General features: G+C 39.6%; 1 protein-coding gene across 6 annotated transcripts in view; it reads right to left on the bottom strand.

Moving 5' to 3' along the window:
* Positions 1–18,172, bottom strand: part of LOC116048585 (RNA-binding Raly-like protein) — a 106,897-nt gene that overhangs the window by 56,740 nt on the left and 31,985 nt on the right. For all 6 annotated transcript variants that reach the window (XM_035998120.1, XM_035998119.1, XM_035998118.1 and 3 more), the window contains one exon: positions 3,643–3,916. In XM_035998120.1, coding sequence (XP_035854013.1) covers positions 3,643–3,898 — 256 coding nt within the window. In that variant the 5' untranslated portion in view covers positions 3,899–3,916. The remainder of the gene's footprint in view (positions 1–3,642; positions 3,917–18,172) is intronic.

The raw sequence follows: 18,172 nt of genomic DNA, 5'->3' as shown, positions 1-18,172 counted from the left end.
TTATTCCTCCGCCATGTTAATATAAAGAGCATCAGCTTGAGAGGATGAGATGGAGGGTGTCCTTAATTGTCAATTAAGGATGCATCTCCCAGTCATACTCCCGCCACATGAATTGTAGATTGAGTGATAACAATGTGGGCAGGGTTGCCTTGCTGCGATGTTTTTGAATTGAACTCTTGAGTAATGAAAATATTTTTGATTATGTCTGCTTTCTCAACCAAAAACAAGCAATCATACGTGAAGAGAGTCAAATGATTTGCAGACAAGTAACAAATAAATCACTAACACCATTAGTATGGATATGGTAGAGTGTTCACTGATGGTTTTGGCTCTGACTGGCGATGGTCCTGCTTGCGACTAGGTTTTAATAACGGATGTGTTTTTCTGCTTATGCACTGATTACAACATCCATAATGCCAAATATGAAACTAATGAAAGATTTAAAGAGCAAAAACACATTAGCCGACATTAATTTGGAGCTCATCATTACGTCTGTTTGTCTTTAGCATCAGAACAATAGACTGAGATGCATTAAATGTTTCATTAACGCTATATTTTCGGTGATATTAGATCAGAAAATCTGTTTTTAGAGTAAACATCTGATATGTTAAGTGTGAAAATGTAACATTAAACACTTGGGCTGTTGGAACAAGTCAAATCTATCTAATAAAGCGGGACATATCTGTGTGTATGTATGTATGTATGCGTGTAGCAATACCACAGGCCAAGCAATCAGCCCGTTCCAAACAGGCACATTTTCAACGGGCACTGTACTAGTATAATTTGAATAGTAAAAAAAAAAAATCAATACTAATCAAATGCTGAAATTACTATTCCATTGTTATATTTTGTGTTGGCTAATGTTAGCAAATGTCGCCCTTCTTGCCTAGGCCTTGTAATTCGCCTTGGAATATAATTTGAATATAAAAATCCCCCCGAACAAATGAAATTTGATTGAAATTCGAATGGAATTCGAACGGTATTACAGAGGAAGATTGACAGCTTTAATAAACACCTATTCAAACCATAGACAGTTTATAAAGATGGACGGCTTGACAGCTCCCCAAAAGTGAAGCCAAAACATCTTGATCGCCTCCTGGTTGCCCAAGTACAGTATAGGTCATAAATCCCACACGTTAGCGAATAGGACATGGACCAAAGTAAAAAGCGAATGCCAAATACATTTTTCCAGGAGATTTTGGCTTCACTTTTGTACAGTGGGAGGAAGTGGAGACATGTCGTCCATCTTTATATACAGTCTATGATCCACACAGACAGGCCTTCATAAACGGCCATCATTTTTACAATAGGAAATAAAAATAAGGAAACCACTTAGGTCTCTCAGCAGCTGAATGGATTTTAGAAGAAGCTTGGCCAGTCAAGTCAGATTATTGGTTCAGTGTTTAAATTGATAAATGCAGTTCAAAAAGAAAAGGCAGGCCGATAACCTGCAAGGTTGATGCAGAGGAGACACAACAACCTTCATATGAGCTCTGTATTTTCTTATATGTTTTTAAATACACATTTTTACTCTGTATAATAGTTACAGCTAATGTTGTTTAACATAGGAGTTAACAATCTGGGGAATTTTGTTTTTGCCCTTGAACTGGGATTCTTTACCTCAGTTGTGTTCATAATCTTATATAAAATATTCCTTCATAAGAACTACAAAAATCTGCCCTAAGCATAATGTATGATACAGTGGCAGAGTGTATGAGTTCTTAGAAAGATCATCCTCAAGCCACAGGACAAGAGATGACAGACATGAACGTCCACGAAGGCACTATCTTTATACCAACACCACGGCTGAAACAACACTCTTGCTTCCCTAATATCGGACAAACACCATCAATTAAGTTACACCTTATAATGACGCGAAGCCCGCAAGCTAGTTCTGTCAACAAAGGTCTGTTGCACCTCACCTGCACCTCAACCCTCATGTCCACCTGTAGAGGGGAATTTATTATCGTCACTCCCCAATGCCTGCGGTGTTGGTTAGGCATAAATGCCAAATATCAACTACTTCACATAATAATCCCAGGCCCCCAGGAAGTGCACTGGACTTTGAAGCCAATTTGACATAGTGGGCAAACAGTGGAATAACAACTTCTGTGTGTGTTGTGATGCCATTAAGACCAAAAAAATACTTTTTCCAATAGACTTAGATGGTGAAAGAGGCGTCTGTAAATCAGTGGATGTATTTTTTTGAGCGTCACAACCAACGCAAAATGATGACTCGTTTCACTATCAGAATTTCATTCATTCGGCACGATAACATTTGGAAAGTCTAGAAGAGCCGCAAGATGAAATCTTTTACTCCCAATTTAAGTTAGCAGAGCGCTAAACCACCTCCACCTCAAACTCTGTATCCAGTTCTCTTTATACATCCATTAATAATCTACTTCAGTTCCTAACTAAACTTCTATATTGTTGTACTACTCTCTTTGATCAACTCATACTATATACATTTTAATTTGTAATATGCTGACACCTTTGTACTCTTTACTCCCTGGAACACGTTACCCGTTTGAAACACCAAAGATGTTGCTCTCTGCCACACCTCCATGTCCACCTTAGGGTCCCCTTGTAGGTTTCAAATCTATGTTCCCTTTGGGTCAAAGTTATCATCATCACTCCCCAATCTCAGCTGGGTAAAATTGGTGTATCACTGTGGAGAGTGACAAGGTCAGAGCCTAAATGCCAAATATCAATCCTGTACATATTCCACATTCGCATAATAATCCATTCCAGTCCCGCACTTAACTTTCATCATGTATTGCTACCTTAATCATCTCATGCTGATATTTCTTAACTGTGTAAATGATATTTGCACTCTTTCCACTCTGGACCCCAAGTTCCCTAGTTAAAACACCAAACATGTTTCAAATGCTTTAATCAAAGGTCTGTTGCCTGCATGCAATATTATCCAGTTATGATTATTTTAACATCAAGTTTTAAAGCAGTAGTGTCTAGGAATGAGCTCTGCTGCATCTTTGCAATGCATCCCCAGACTTCACAAAAATGTTTTAACAAGATAAGGCTCAAGACAATGCTCCTCACAGTCAAAACTTATTCTGATTGAGCAAAACAAATGTGAATAAAAAGCCTTTCATAGTCAACATCCACAGAAAAACAACCCATTACAAAGTGCATGCACAGTAGAAAAACCGATGCTTGCACAGCATACTGTAGGTGCATCCCAATGCCACTTAACATATACTGCTCTAAGTAGTGTGTCTCAGGAACTTTGACATACTTTTTGCAAGTTGCTGCCTGGTAGATGTTAAAATCAAACTGTGCTTACATTCATTCGCGGATCAGTTAAAGGATTCAGCAGGGACTTTCTCCAAAAAAGTGTGACAACAAACACAAGACACTTCAGCATTTAGGAGCCTAGGGAAGTTCTAAACTAAAAGTAAGAGATGCTCGAGGCATTTTGTGTTCCCGAGAGAGACCATCCATTCCTCTAGCAAAGAACAAGCTTTAACAAAACATTCTGTTTTTCAGTGGGATATTTTTTGTGAAGTGACGTGTAGACTGTATTTTACTTGCCCTTCATGAGTTTCTGATGGAATCTGCAATGCAAGCAATACAGAAAAGTTTTCACTAAAGAGAGAAAAAGAGAAAGCAAAAAAGACTCACCAAGAGGCTGTCCAGCGATGATACGGGCGTTTTCTCCCGCCACAGCTGCCCGGGCGTTCCTCTCGTTTAAATACTGTACGAAGGCGTAACCTTTGTGCACAGAGCAACCCACTATCTTGCCGTACTTGGCGAAGATGACCTCTATGTCGGTCTTCTTGACGATGGCTGTGTTGAGGTTGCCGATAAAGACTCTGGAGTTTAGGGAGCGCGGGTCATTCTTGTTGGTCACGTTGCTGGTCTGGAGTTTACCAGTCATTCTCCTCCAGTTGCCCTCCTGGGACACAGACAGAGGGGGAGGGGAGGACACAGCTTTAGAGGTTTGGGGCAGGCTAACTCCAGCTGAATCTGCTAAACACTATGGAACCCCAAATTGAAGATATTAAATCGACAATGAAGACATTATGAAATAATCATATAGAAAAATATATATAAATGAACCACTAAACTACTCAACGAAAAAAACAAGTGTAATTTTATCATTCTCATTTTCATATTACATACCGTCAGCGTCCCAGGAGGCCCACCAACCGCCCTGTAGCTTACTAACGTAGCTAACTCTGTTGGCTAGAGAAACCACAGAGAAGACTGGTTTTGCTCTTCAGAGTTATGTGATTTACTGCCAAGAAAATGTTTAGTTAACCAGTTAACTTCTCCATTAACATAGGCTCTTCACTTTGAACTCACTTTAAGCTAGTTAGATGGGAAGGTAACGTTAGGTAGCATGTAGCCTACAGAAAGCAACAACTGCCACTGTACCACATTTAGCATGAGACATTTACATTTAGCTAGAGCAACAACAATGTCAAAGTAATTCCGAATGAGCCAACTAGCTGCTGCTGTAAATAAACACGATACAATAACAACTAACTTCTCTTTTTTATTAACTTTACAAGGCTTTACATGCTACCTACTGAGCTAGTTAACTAGCTAAGCTGGTTTGTAAGCTTGGGTTAACTGGTTAATTCAGAGTGTGTTATGAGCAGTGTTGTGATTTTAAAGATGTTTCTCAGAGAAATCACACAACTCGGAAGAGCAAAGACAGTCTTTCTCTGTGCTGTCTGTGACTGCCTGTTCCATACCGGGAAACCAATTTGTTCTACGCATGTGCATAGATGTTTGAGCCTTGAGGTTAGGCATTGATGGTGAGGGTCAGGATAGCCCATTGGTCAGGGAATAGGTGAACGGATTGGGTTTTGGGTACGGAGCAGGTAGTGACTCTCTACGTTAGCCAACAGGAGCTAGCTAGTTGGCTAACCGGCATTTGCTGAGCCTACTGAGAGCACTGGCAACTCCACTGTCATGAAAAGTGACATTATGAAATAAAAATGTCACTAGTAAAAGTGACATTAATAAATAAAAACAGACTTGAAAAGAGCATTTTGACAGTAATTATAGCCTATAATTAAAGTGAATTATGTAAAAATGAAAATAAGAATGATAATTAAACAAAAACATTTTTATAATTTCTTAAATTACTTATTAGATTAAACTAACTTATTTATAGGATACATTTATTCATTTGACTGTTTATTTCACAATGTCTTATATATTGTATTTAATACTGAACACTTTAGGGCTCCATACAACACAATGTATGTACTTGAATTTGATGTTTGAATCTAAATCAATTTATTTTAAATAGACACTTTATTGTTGATGAAGGCTTTTGTTGATGGTTTACCTTATTTCATTTATGTACAAGGTCATCGGCCAGTCAACTGCTTACCTAGGCCACATTTTCGCATGGTTGAAATATTACCACTCTATGGCTGAGTGAGAGAATTAGAAGGAGCAACAATATGTGAATGGCACAGCAGTTTCCTCTGCTTTATGAGAAACCACATACAGTAGCTGCCAGTGGAAGGACCGCTTTGCTATCTCAATACCCATATTGTTGCATCCCTAATGCTTCGTGTGTCGTTTCACAGAATGCGGAGGCCTTAATTCACGTTACAGTTTTATTCAGACTTTTTTGTGCTGTCAAGTTATCAGTGCACATTACCCTCAGCTTTTGTAGGCCTCCCCAGCAATTATTTCTAGGTGACCTTTTCATCACCCGAATGTTTTTATACAAGATGATTGGCTGCAGGATCAGAGAAATGATATATCCCAAGGAAAGGATGCACTATTTCTAAGTCTATATTTTATCACAGTAGGCATAAAGTAGATAACTATGTAGATATATCCCACAAATTTCTATTTGCTTTTCCCCTTGAATTTCTTTTTTTATGCACACACATTTCATTTTTACATCCCGGCTTTGATTACAGTTTATATTCCAAAATGGATTACACCTTGTGCATTAAATACTGTAAAATATTATGAAGAAAACAATAGTCAATATTTGTCTTCTCTGAGTCTCTGTCCCTGACACACGGTGATAACAACTACTCAGCTTTGAGACGAAGAACCTAAATAATGGATCCAATCCTCAGTAAATAGGATTAGTAACCAAGGTAACACTGATGTTGTTGGACGCACACACACACACGCACACGCACACACACACACACACACACACACACACACACACACACACACACACACACACACACACACACACACACACACACACACACATTTAGTCACAGGCACTCTTTTTCCTTGATCCAACTTAATTTCCCAATTACAAGAGGCTGTAGATCCTTACAGCTCAGCCTCCCTAGTTTTATTGTGAAGTGCTACACTACAATGGGTTAATTTAGCTAATTATAGCATGGCAGGGGATTCTGGTGAAAAAAAGACTAGATGATGTAATTCACAAACTGAGTGATGCTTACATTCCATCATAAGGCTGCTCGCTCTGTACCTACAGTAGATGATGAGGAAACTGACCAGTCATCCAGGAAATGCCTGAGCAGCCAAGTGATTTACAGAGAGAGAGAGAGAGATTCTCTCTCAGGCATCCATTACACCTGAGACTGAGATCATGCTAGACATTCAGCTGCTCATTCATGGCTAAAACATATTATTTCACTTGGCAGCACATGTTTTTAGCATTACATCACATACACTATAACATCCACTACAGGTGTATGACGACTCGCTGTTTATGCTGCTGCATTGGCTTGTGTTTGTTTCTGCGCGTGGGTGTGTGTGAATAAATGCTGCTCACCATCTCTCAAATGGCCTTGACATTTATCATCAGACAGTGGAAATTAATGTGGCGCCAGCACACACACATGCATGTGCTAACTCAAATGAGCCCCACAATAGCCACCTAACGGTAGTTTAAGCCCACGATCTGACACCCATCCCATATTGATGTCCGTGGACAGGTCACAGGGAACATGACAAATCAGTGGAGGAGCATTAGATTGCCTCTCTCGTCAGATAAATCAGGAGTGGGTAACGGTCACAGAGCCCTTTTACTGCTCCTTACTGTTATATTTCATGTTGTCTCCTCTGTTGTTTTCTTTAGAGCAGGACACTAATTTATTCCATCAGTGGTTTTCCTGCTGACCTTGCCATTTAGTTTATTTACAACCTCCATTAAGCTTCTCATCCCATGAGGAGAAACATGGGGAAACAACACAGGAAGTGATAGGCACTGGGAGTATAATTGGCATAGTAATTGTTCCGACTTGACATTTGTTATAAAATAAAAAAAACACAAAGAAGAGCTTCATCCCAGAAATGCATTCTACAAACGGCATTTTTTAAAGGAAAAAATTATGACCTGGTGTTCAAAAGCCCACTCTTTAAAAATGATTACAGCTTCTTCAGTACTGCTTTTTTGTAGGTAAAGAGCAAGACGTCTTCATATTCACTTTCATGCTAGTGTGGTCGTGTCAGAATAGGTGTCACATTTTTCAAAAGGTGGATGTCTCCTTTTAGAATGAACCACTTTGCTCTTGTGGCATTACAGAAAATTCTGGCATGCCTTTGCCTCTAATACATCATAAAAAAGCATCCCGATCTCATGCCAATGATAAAGAAATATGGATAAGGTCAACAGGAAAAGCACCAAGCTTGTGTTGTTGACAGCGCTGCTAGGTTGGGAAAGTGGTTGAGTGGAAAAAAGAAGAAAGGATTTAGTAGAATAGTAGCTATATTACTGAGTTGTACCTTGCTCTGTAATGCATTGTGCCTTGGTAGACAGGCTCTTAAAAGGTTGTTGTTTGGGTCTGGCCACCTGCCTGATTTATAGACATTTTTTTCATGGAGGGAGGGATCTCATTGAATTGATTCCTTTTGTAATTTCCTACCACTCCACTACTATACATTTCTCTCCACCATGCCTCAGCCACTCTGCTCTGAATGTTGCCAAGGCAGCTTGACGGGCTGAGAAAAGGCTGAAGAAGCTGCTCAGTGAGACAGAACAGAGAAAGTTACCCTGATACACCTTTTCCAATGGTGTTGCTGCCATGTACTGCATAGGTGGAATAATTGCTTCATGGATTCCTTCCATTTATATCTTGTCTAAAAACGTGTCTCTCTGCTGGTGAAAACAACGGCAAAACCGGGAAATATATTCACTCTATTTTGTAAATCAATGCCACTGTTTGTATTGTAGGCTGCAGAGCATATCTGTGCTGCATCCAGCCGTACATTTTTGTGAAGCGTGGTCAGAAGGCGAAGCTATTCTACTGCACAAAGACAAACTGCAGTCACAACATTTTGTCTAATTTGAAGGGAAAATAAATGTAATTGAATATAAACAGGATAGTAGTCTTAAATGCCATATCCACGGATTAACCTGTCCCTTGAAATATGTATTAAGTCTTCACGATAGAGAGATAAAAACTAATTTCCCCCACATTTTTAATAAAAGAAAGCAAATCAACTTTAATTTTGCCCGCCAAGGGTGCTTGAAGCGCTGTAAAAGCATAAATTAATTTCAGTGTTGAGTGGGACATTTACTTAACATCCCTATTCATGACAATCACAAATCATAACTGAGCGATTATTTTTTTCAGAGCAACACTTGTATAGAGAAAGACAACAACATCTCTTGACTTAGTGGAGTTTATTAAACCTATAATGGTGTGAAGGGAAGGCAAGGGTTGTGTGTTTTTGTATACTATACTCAACCATAGAACCCAAGCTGTTATAGTCTGAAAGGTCTTTCATAATCTTCTTCCATGCTCGATTTAAAAGAATAAATAACAGTGAGACGACTGCATATACATTTTCTCTGGTATCATTCCTTGAATTGTCTTTATTGTTTAAATGTATGTATTTTCTGTATTGTTAAGCCTGTTTTATGGTTCTGCGGAGGCTCCACACAGAGCTTTTGCCGTAGCCTACGTAAGTGGCCTGATGTTTTATACGTGCGCGGGTGTGTGCGTCGAGCCGGCACGTGTGTGTTTGTGTGGGGAGTGTGTGAAACAGCGAGGGAGAAGTGTGAGAGTGATGGTGATTAGCTTCGGAGCGAGTGCCGACTCTAGAGTCATAGTGAGACAAACAAAGTGTCTCCCCTGTGTTTTCTGACCACGGTGGGAAATCTTTAGCAGGAAAAGTTAACCCTCTCCTTGATTTCATGTTGTTTATGGAGAAGGAGAACCAGGAAATGATTCAGGTGAAATGCAAAGCTACCAAGCCACGGTTAAGCGACGTGCGTCGCTGCGACGTGTAGTTACATTTTTCGAGAGGTGCACGTCAGGCTACGGCGTGGGGTCCGGCGTAGACGCAGAGGGGTCTGCGGGGGTACGCCGTCGATTCGACGCAGAAGCATAAAACACCCTTTACCTTTTGTACTATATTTACCCATTCATGCACCTCTGCCAAATAAATGTCCTCTTCTGCAGCAGGCAGGTCTTTCAGCATGAAAGCTCAGATAAACGCACTGTATACTCTCTATTCAGCACCAAGCCTGACAAAGTTAGTGACTAGCTAACTGACATATTAGAGCATTTAGCAACTAAAAAAACAACAGAAAAGACATATGTTTCTCATGAGATGGTAAAGACTAAATCAGAGCTAAAAGGGAGTGAACATTGGACTGATATAGCCTGGTGGTCTGAAACGGGAGCGTATATGTTCCCAGGGTACTAACCTTAATGTCCTCCTAATATGATACATCAACAAGAACTTTCAAAGGGGTTTTATGTTCTCAGCAATCTATGTTCCTCAAATCCGTTATAGTCTACTGATGTACTCCTTGAAACCTACGGCCTTCAATTTGTGGTAAAAGATAGTTTTCTTCTTTTTTTTTCTTTAGACATTGAAATCTCCACAGTGGCTGAATGAGACTGTCCTCCGTGAAAACCCCCATAGGTCGCTTGTTCATGCAGCAAAATTACGATCCATTTTTACGTTTTTAGTGGCGGTGTCCTCTAGTGGCTGCAGTAATTATGACGGGAGCAGAGTAGGAAGGAAGGTGGATGGGTGAAACAAACACAGGACTTTCATCCAGGAGACCAGGGTTCATGTCCTGTTTGAAAATAAAAGTAAACAGTAAGTTTTTTTAACTTTACTGAGCTACGTTACATAGCGTTGACGGCAGTGGGAATAAGATTGAGCTTGGGCTATACGTTACAGCCTAATAACATACTTCATTCAAAACCTGGACCTACTATGTGGACTTCATGTGCAACAAGGTGCAACAGAGGATTCATTTCTTAAAAGCTCTTAAAAGTTCATTTGGAGCCAGTGAGGAAAAACTCTATTAGTCTAGTCTAGTCTATTATTCTGCAAAGTATTCAGCAGAACGGAGGCTCAGTCAGGTTAAGTGGCCTGCCAGTCCAACGGAAAGCTAGGATACTATGGATCTGCTCAAAGGTGGTGGGTCACTATGTAGAAAACTCCTTCTTAAACATCTACACTAAACTCCCCACCCTTGGACTGTACCCCATTTGACTCACAGACTGTGATCATACACCCCCCCACCATACATACATGTTTAGATGTAGGATGTATGAATGTGCATGACACGAGACAGGTGTGTCAGATGTCGTATCATGTCTTTTTTATGATTGCTTGAGGGTGACCTTACAGATGTCTTTTAGAAAAATATTTGTTATTCTGTAGACTGGAGAATGTGAAGCAAGACACATTTCCATGCGAATGGACAATAACGTTTGCTCTTATCTCTTACTAACTGTTTTTTACATACTTATTAAGAATACTTTTTACTTGTGTGGTTTACCATATATTTATGGTCTCTGGACCATATAACATATGTACCTCATACATTTTATCACAGCCTTTCTCAGCCTTCTCTTACCTGCAGCAAACCTAATTTCACTACAAATAGTGGCTATGTGCTTTGCATTTATTTCTTCCTTCCAAACTCTGCTCTCAGAAAATAAATTAACTATAAAAAAAAAAGCCTGCAGCAATGATACAATTAGCTAAGATGCAAATGGAGCCATTTCTCACTTGGCCCTCATTCACCTGCAGAGGGGAAACTGGGTAAAATTAGGTGGGAGAAACTCCTGTGTGCCGGGGCACAGAAGATGATATACGAGTGGAATTTGTTATTGTCCAGGGGGAGTCGGCTGTTTGTGATGGACAGGGGAACACCTCAACTGCAATGACAAGATTTCATTTCTTTCCATGGCAGTATACAGGTGCACAGAGTTGAAACTAATCTGGTCAAACACAGTGAGCTGTTGAGCGCAAAATAGATCAATCTCTGTCTGCTCCTAATCCAATTTGATCGGTAAGGAAAGCACCGGGGTGTTTTATGACATAAAACCCACTCTGCATGATTGTTTTGAAAGCTTCCTCTCCACTATAGAACTTAGCTCCATGGGATGCTTGAAAGCTTTCCCTGCATAGTGCAACGGAATATCCCCATCTTCTCAAAATAGGCAATCAGACCAATAGCTAATATCTGTTTCTGAGCTACCAAACAGAATCAGAGTGCTTATGAGCACATCAGGCATGTTTTTTTTAGGACAAAATCAACATAAAAACAGGTCGGGTGGCAAGGTGGCTACTGAATATTCAGTTAGTTACTATAGCAATGCATCATCTTTTATGCATTTATTAGAAGTTCTGAATGCAAATTATTATCTTTGAGACGTGGTTGAGTGTAAATGAAGGATCACAAAGTGGAAAAGGAAGAGTAGCAGCGCGAAGTACAGTGAAGTACACTCCTCTGGGAATAAAGTGTAAGTAAAACTCTGCACTTTTTAAGTTGCAAACTGCATTCACTTTCAGAGTTTCATGCATATTGAATTCGCTCAAGGCATATGGTACAGTTGACTCTTTCTTGAGGGGCTGCAGACTGATACAATATTATGTTCATCTCCTGTATCACCCTAAATCATATATAGATTGATACCAGCAGTAATATTGTAACTATAAGAGTAATTTAAATGATGACTGCAATAAGCAAAGATACACAAGTTTGCATGCTGTTATGACAAAATGATCTTAGGCCTAGACCACATGTACCCAGGTATTTGTTTTGGCCTTTCGTAAAACAGTGTTTTAGGTCACTGAAAATGGATCTTTTGGAGAACTCCTGAAGATTTTCAGAAACTTTGTTTTCAGCGTTGTCATGTAGACTAGAGTAAAGTTTTTGGCTTGTTAAGCCAGAGTGTGTGCCGTCATCTCCTTTGTGAGGCGTCACAAAATAGTGCTGGTTCTAACACACTAACAGGATTTTTGTTTACATGTTTACACATAATTGTACAGTTACTCTTTCATTGTATTGAGGAACAGAGGCGTCCCAATGCACTACGGAGCGATCAATGTGCCATTGCAGCCAGGCAGCCTTCCGGTAATAGTTTTTCTTCAGGCTTCTGCTCGGCCAACATGACTTTAGGGTTAGGGTTATAGCGCCGCCTGTTGTTTTGGCATGCTCTTGACATTGCATTAACGTGTCTTTGCTTTTTTTTTGGACGGAGATATTTTGAAACAGTGCTTGTGTGGATGGGATTTTTTTTAAGAATGGAGGGAGGTCAAAAATACCTGTGTTTGTGTGGACTAGGACTTAGACAAATGTAATGTAGTGTATCAAACTACCTACATACTGCACACTGTATACCAGCTGTATACCTCAAATGGTCCATGTTAATCAATTTTAAACGGGCAACAACTCAATTTCAGACAATTTCGGGGAGTTGAAACAAGCTGTAAACACAACACTTACATATATAATTAACTATACAAAACTTACTTTGTCTGTCTGCTGCCAAAACCAAAATAGTAAAGTTGCAGGTCAGAACTAAAACAATTAACTGGATAGAGTCGGGTGATGATTCTCTGTGGGTTCATCACTATGGGATACCTCTTCCATTTGTAAAAATAGAGATTATAGCTGCTATAAATCAAACAATATTGAAATGATAGCAAGCACAACAGATCATATGGTCCTTTGTTGACATACTGTAGAAGTACAATGAAAACATTTCACTGAATGTTAACAGGACAAAATAATTAGACATGCAGTGCCCTGCTGTTTTGATTGTTGTCACTTGTTGCCTCTTGTTACAATGGCCATTCTGCAAATGAATATCCTGTCTGGTGCAATTACATTATAACCAATAATGATCAGTAAACTACATTAAAAATGTATACGGAGAAACTGATGAAAAATGTAAAATGACATAACTGAAACCAAAGTGTTTAAACATGCTAAAATACTTTAGAGACATGCTTTGATTTGGTGGGTCTAATGTATTTGGCCGTTGACTGTTCTGCTCTCCTCATTAAATCTTGATGTGTCATCATTAGCGCTCCGAGTTGCAGCTGCAGTTGGGACAAATTTTTAATGGGGGCACATTAGCATTTATTAACATCTACTCTGCAGGAGAGGTAAGACAAAGTTCCAACTCTTCATTAGGAGTATTAATATACACTTTAAAAAGTGTTTGACCGTACTGAAAACATAAACTGCAGCCCAGGCTTCTGTATCTGGAGCCAAACACCAGTGTGTTTTGTCAAAGAAGGAGACATTGCATTTAATCTTGTTCTCAGCTCACACAATTAACAGCAGAAGGATATTTCTTATTTATGGGCGCCCCTGTGAGCCACGCTGTGCTCAATAGCCTGTATTGTAAGAGGATGGCAGGCAATTTTTTTGGCTTCAAAGGCTTGGCAACAGCTCAGTGGAATTTAAATGACCTTAAAATTCACAGGTTTCGTTTACGGAGTTATTATGCAGAAGAGCAGGAATATTATCTGCATAGTGTAATCAAAAAAAGCACGTTTTTTTCAAAATGTATGCACTTTGCTCATATTGTGGACTATGTGTGTTATGTTTTGAGTCAATTTCAAAGAGGTTATAGAGACTATATTTTTGGCATTGCCCCTGTATGGTGATGTTACACAGAGGGGCTGGTCGGCCATCTGTAGCCTTGCCGTGACCTACAGTATGTGTCACCTAGCAGCAGCTTCCCTTGCCCGTAACCCTGCCTGCCGCTAAAACTTTTTGACGAGAAGACGCTTGCACATCACCCTCCTCGGGTTTGTGTACACATTTCTGCTGCTGGTGTAGCACCACGTCTGCTGTGAAGTGCAGCTGCCCCGACCACACGTTCACACCTCTAGCAACACAATCAATCAAGTCACCGGAAATTCATTAATTTCATATTGAGGTAAGCAGCCAGGGAACGTCAGCCTACACATGCAGAGTTGGCCAAGAAAAGTTGGCCAAAGCTTTGCTTTATGTGGCCATCAGGCTTCGATGGGCAGGTTTTCCTGCTTTGCTGTTTCCAATGTCACTTTCATTTTTATTCATAACCACTTTGCCTGCCAAGTGCAAAATGGAGGATAACTTTATTCTAGTCATTCATCGCTTCCCACAAGACAGGAATAAACATCTCAGAACTATTAGTATTCAGAGCCATGGGTTAGTCATTTTACACAATTAAGAGTTTCTCAAACCACTTGTTGGGCAACTTAAAGACTACAATATGTGAAAATGTGTAAATATAAAATAGGAAAGAATCCACATAGTTTCCTTTCCTGTTAACTCCCAAATAAGAAGATGTTAATCACAGAAAACAGCATTGACAGTTCTGCGTGAAGGGACCTGTAGGATACATATGCCAGAGACATCGGTTTGAAACATCCCTCAGATGGACTTTGATGATACAAATCTCAATCATGTTATGTTTGTTATTGCCTGGCTAAATGTTCAAAGGTAGCAGAAACTTTGTGTAACGCATTGACAAGGAAAACTAACTTCAAATAATCCCCAACACTCCAAAAGCTTCTTCATGGTTCGGTGACTAATCTTCAAAGTCATGCCAAGGATTGAACCGATAGTGCCGCTGTGTATAGCGGGTACAAACATCCCTGTCAGCGCCACTGAGGTGTGAGGTGTAGAGAAAGGGAGAGAAGATAAAACCGAAAGCTAATTGAGACAAAGTCCGTCCCTTGCCTGTGTGAAATACAAAGCCCCTGGCTGAAGACATTCGGTAATTACAACTGCCAGAGAACCAATCAGTCAAATGAATACGTCATTAGAGGTTGCAGCCACGCATTAAGGTAAATTAGGGAATTATTGGCGATCCTGGAGGTTTATCCCAGCCATTGTGGATCTTACTGTACATCTATCTTACCTCTTTGCTGCCTTGTGCATCACAGTAATCTCAAGAAATTATCTGGAGAAAAATGTTACGCCTTGAGAGAAATACTTGTTACAGACTAAATCACTTTCTACAGTTTCTCTTTCTGCACCTGTTCAATCAATATTCCCCCGCTAACTGACATCGAATGCATACTTTGACCAAAAGAGGCTGAAATGACTCGCCACCAAATTACTTTAGTTGTTATTAGGACTTGTAATGGCTCTTTTATCCCTGCAGTAGTGGTACAGCAAATCAAATCTTCTCTGTGACTGTCTGTGTTAATAGTGAGTGGTAACGAAATGGTGAGTTACTGGTTGATGCAAATACTGTCAAGATATATTCCTTAAGATCACAGTCATGGTCAATTTCACCAGAAGTTCAGTTAATAATTTTTTTTCAAATTCATTTGGCATTCAAACTCATAATTCACACACAAAAGTGTGTTTCCTCTATGGAGAAAGGCAGACTTTCTGTGCATGACTTGTATGAAAGGCCCTGGACCACTCGTGATTTCCGTTCATACCTAAGAGGACATTCTAAATACAAGAAAAAATGTGAATGTGACAAATTCTCTGAAATGACTAAATAAATCTGTATGAGTGGAGTTGTCCACTTTGGTCGTTCAGTAGGAACATATTTTAAATCCCATGCATTTGTGGCGGACTCATTTTGTTTATTATTATCAGCCTCCCTCCATTCATCCCTCCCAAACACAGGCAGACAGAGATTATAAATATGAGCTAAAACATATAGACTACAAGATAATACGTTCAGAAGGTCTAACACATTATGTGCATGTTTGTATATTTACTGTTGGCTTTGCATAACCCAAGAATAACCGATGCACGTGTCCCCCCCTCCCCCTTTAGTTTTATACAAACAGGTGTAAAATATAATATTTTCTTGCAAGCATGGAGGGATTCAAGATAATAGCAGGGCTGTTCAATTCATTTGATTTCAATTTAAAATGTGCATATCAAAGCAGCCTCTTGTAGTTAAGGGCATGGTTCCTAACAATCAAAGGAGACTTAGCAGGACCTGCATCTAAGGGCTGAAAAACAATAACCCAAAAGTCCCAGAAGAGCCACAACACTACTAAGAATATGACACATCTCATATTCTCACTAATGCATGGTGTGAATTTAGTGTCACGCAGAAGAGCATGAAGAAATAAATAACATGTCTTAGAGAGGGAAATTGAATGTTCAACAGCTTCATTTAATTAGCTGGTTGCACGTGGTGTCTCCATTAAAAATGGCTCCCACCCTCTCTTTCTGTATATAGACAATTCATCACGCCCCCGCCTCATTTTATTTCCCTTTAATTGCACAGTGTTTGTAGTTTAACAGTAAAGAACAATTAAAACAATGTAAATGTTTGCTGACAGCCACACTCTTTAAAGAGTTCCCTTACTGTCTAAATAATTCAGAATAAAGATGAACTGCAGAGACAATAAGAGAAGCTTGATGAAGGGGCTGATACCCCATTTTTTTGTGTCTCTTAATATGCAAACAAAAATGTAGCAGGTTGTAATTGCTGCTAATTGTACCTATTCTAAACTAAATAAACCACGGATCACTTACTCCAAGCAGTAATTGCAAGGCACAGTTGCAGATTTTTTAAAGCGTTTGGTAGTTGGAGCCCAAGGGAATCCTTAAGGGCCTCCCTGGGCAATGAAGCCGTCATCGCGCTTCATGAAGTCTAGCAGTATTTTTTTCTTTTTCTTGCCTTGGCATATTTCCATTTATCAGGTCTACTGACGTGCAGAATTAGAGCAGCAGACTTTAGTAAGATGGAGTCTAATGTTTGTCGAAAATAAGCAGACATTGAATACACACACACAAACATGGATACACGCTCAAATGTGGTGAAATACACAAACATAAGGATATGTGCATACACATATGCGGAAACACACACAAGCTGAGGCATAGGCACTCACATAGGACACACACGCTTGTACACAAACACCGCAGACAAAAAGTGATGGAGAACCTCACACGGCGGACCAATCACAATCCTTGAAGTAGAAGTTTTGACAGTTTGACAGCACATGCTGCCTTTGGTGTAGCAGAAGAGGCTTATGGAGTCTGTCTGCTGCCCTCGACACTTCTTCTCCTCTTAGAGTAATAACATATGGCTTTATGCATAACACTACTCAAGCTTGAGAAACTTCACTTGTATGAAGACAAAACAAACACAATATAAAAATAGACATTAGAAAAATACCAGCTCAGTGCTGGGGTTCAGAAAGCTACATTATCATATCCATTTGAAGGGATTTCTTTTCAAAATAAGACATCAATCATTTGGAAAATAAATGACACACTCTCTCCGAATGATTGCTGTCACAAAAACAAGGCTCAGAGGTTACTTAAAAAGCTTTTAAACATTATATCTGAGATGGTATTTATATCTGAGCAAAGAACCATGTCTGTGTTAGAGGTAATAACTGAATATCAAAAAGGATTTCAAGCACTTGAAATGACTAAAACCCTTCATTTCCTCTAAGCACCATACTGGCATGTAAGCCTTAAAGCCAGAACACATGATGACATAGTAGCTGTGCATGAATGCTCACATCCTCATAGGAGCAATATATGAACTCAAACATTCAAAAGGCAAAAGTTCTTATGAGGGCAATGTTGCTTTTAGGGTGACGGGCCACGTTTAAATGGAATAACCATTGGCGTTGTTTTTCAGACAGCCTGTCGGTGTGACAACTAATTCTCATTCCCAAAATGAAATCCCTCTCAATGTCCCACATTCTGAATAACGATTACTTAAAATGACTCATCCCAAAAATATCTGTATAATAAAAAAATAAAAATCTGGTAAAAAAACGGTGACACATGAAATCTTATCCACGACGATTAGGGGCTCTATATCTGTCAAATACTAAAATAACTTCAGGTGAAGTGAACTGCTAAACCTTTTATCCTCCTCTCTCTGCCTCCCTCTCAAGCCTTATCACATCATCCATTTCCTCACTTGTTTGTTGCTGTGAGTGACACCTCATACTCAGCCTTATACAATATCTGTCAGATTGCATTATTAAT

The sequence above is a fragment of the Sander lucioperca genome, chromosome 23 (assembly GCF_008315115.2).
Source record: "Sander lucioperca isolate FBNREF2018 chromosome 23, SLUC_FBN_1.2, whole genome shotgun sequence".
Lineage (NCBI taxonomy): Eukaryota > Metazoa > Chordata > Actinopteri > Perciformes > Percidae > Sander > Sander lucioperca.
This window is presented reverse-complemented; position numbering and strand designations above follow the sequence as displayed.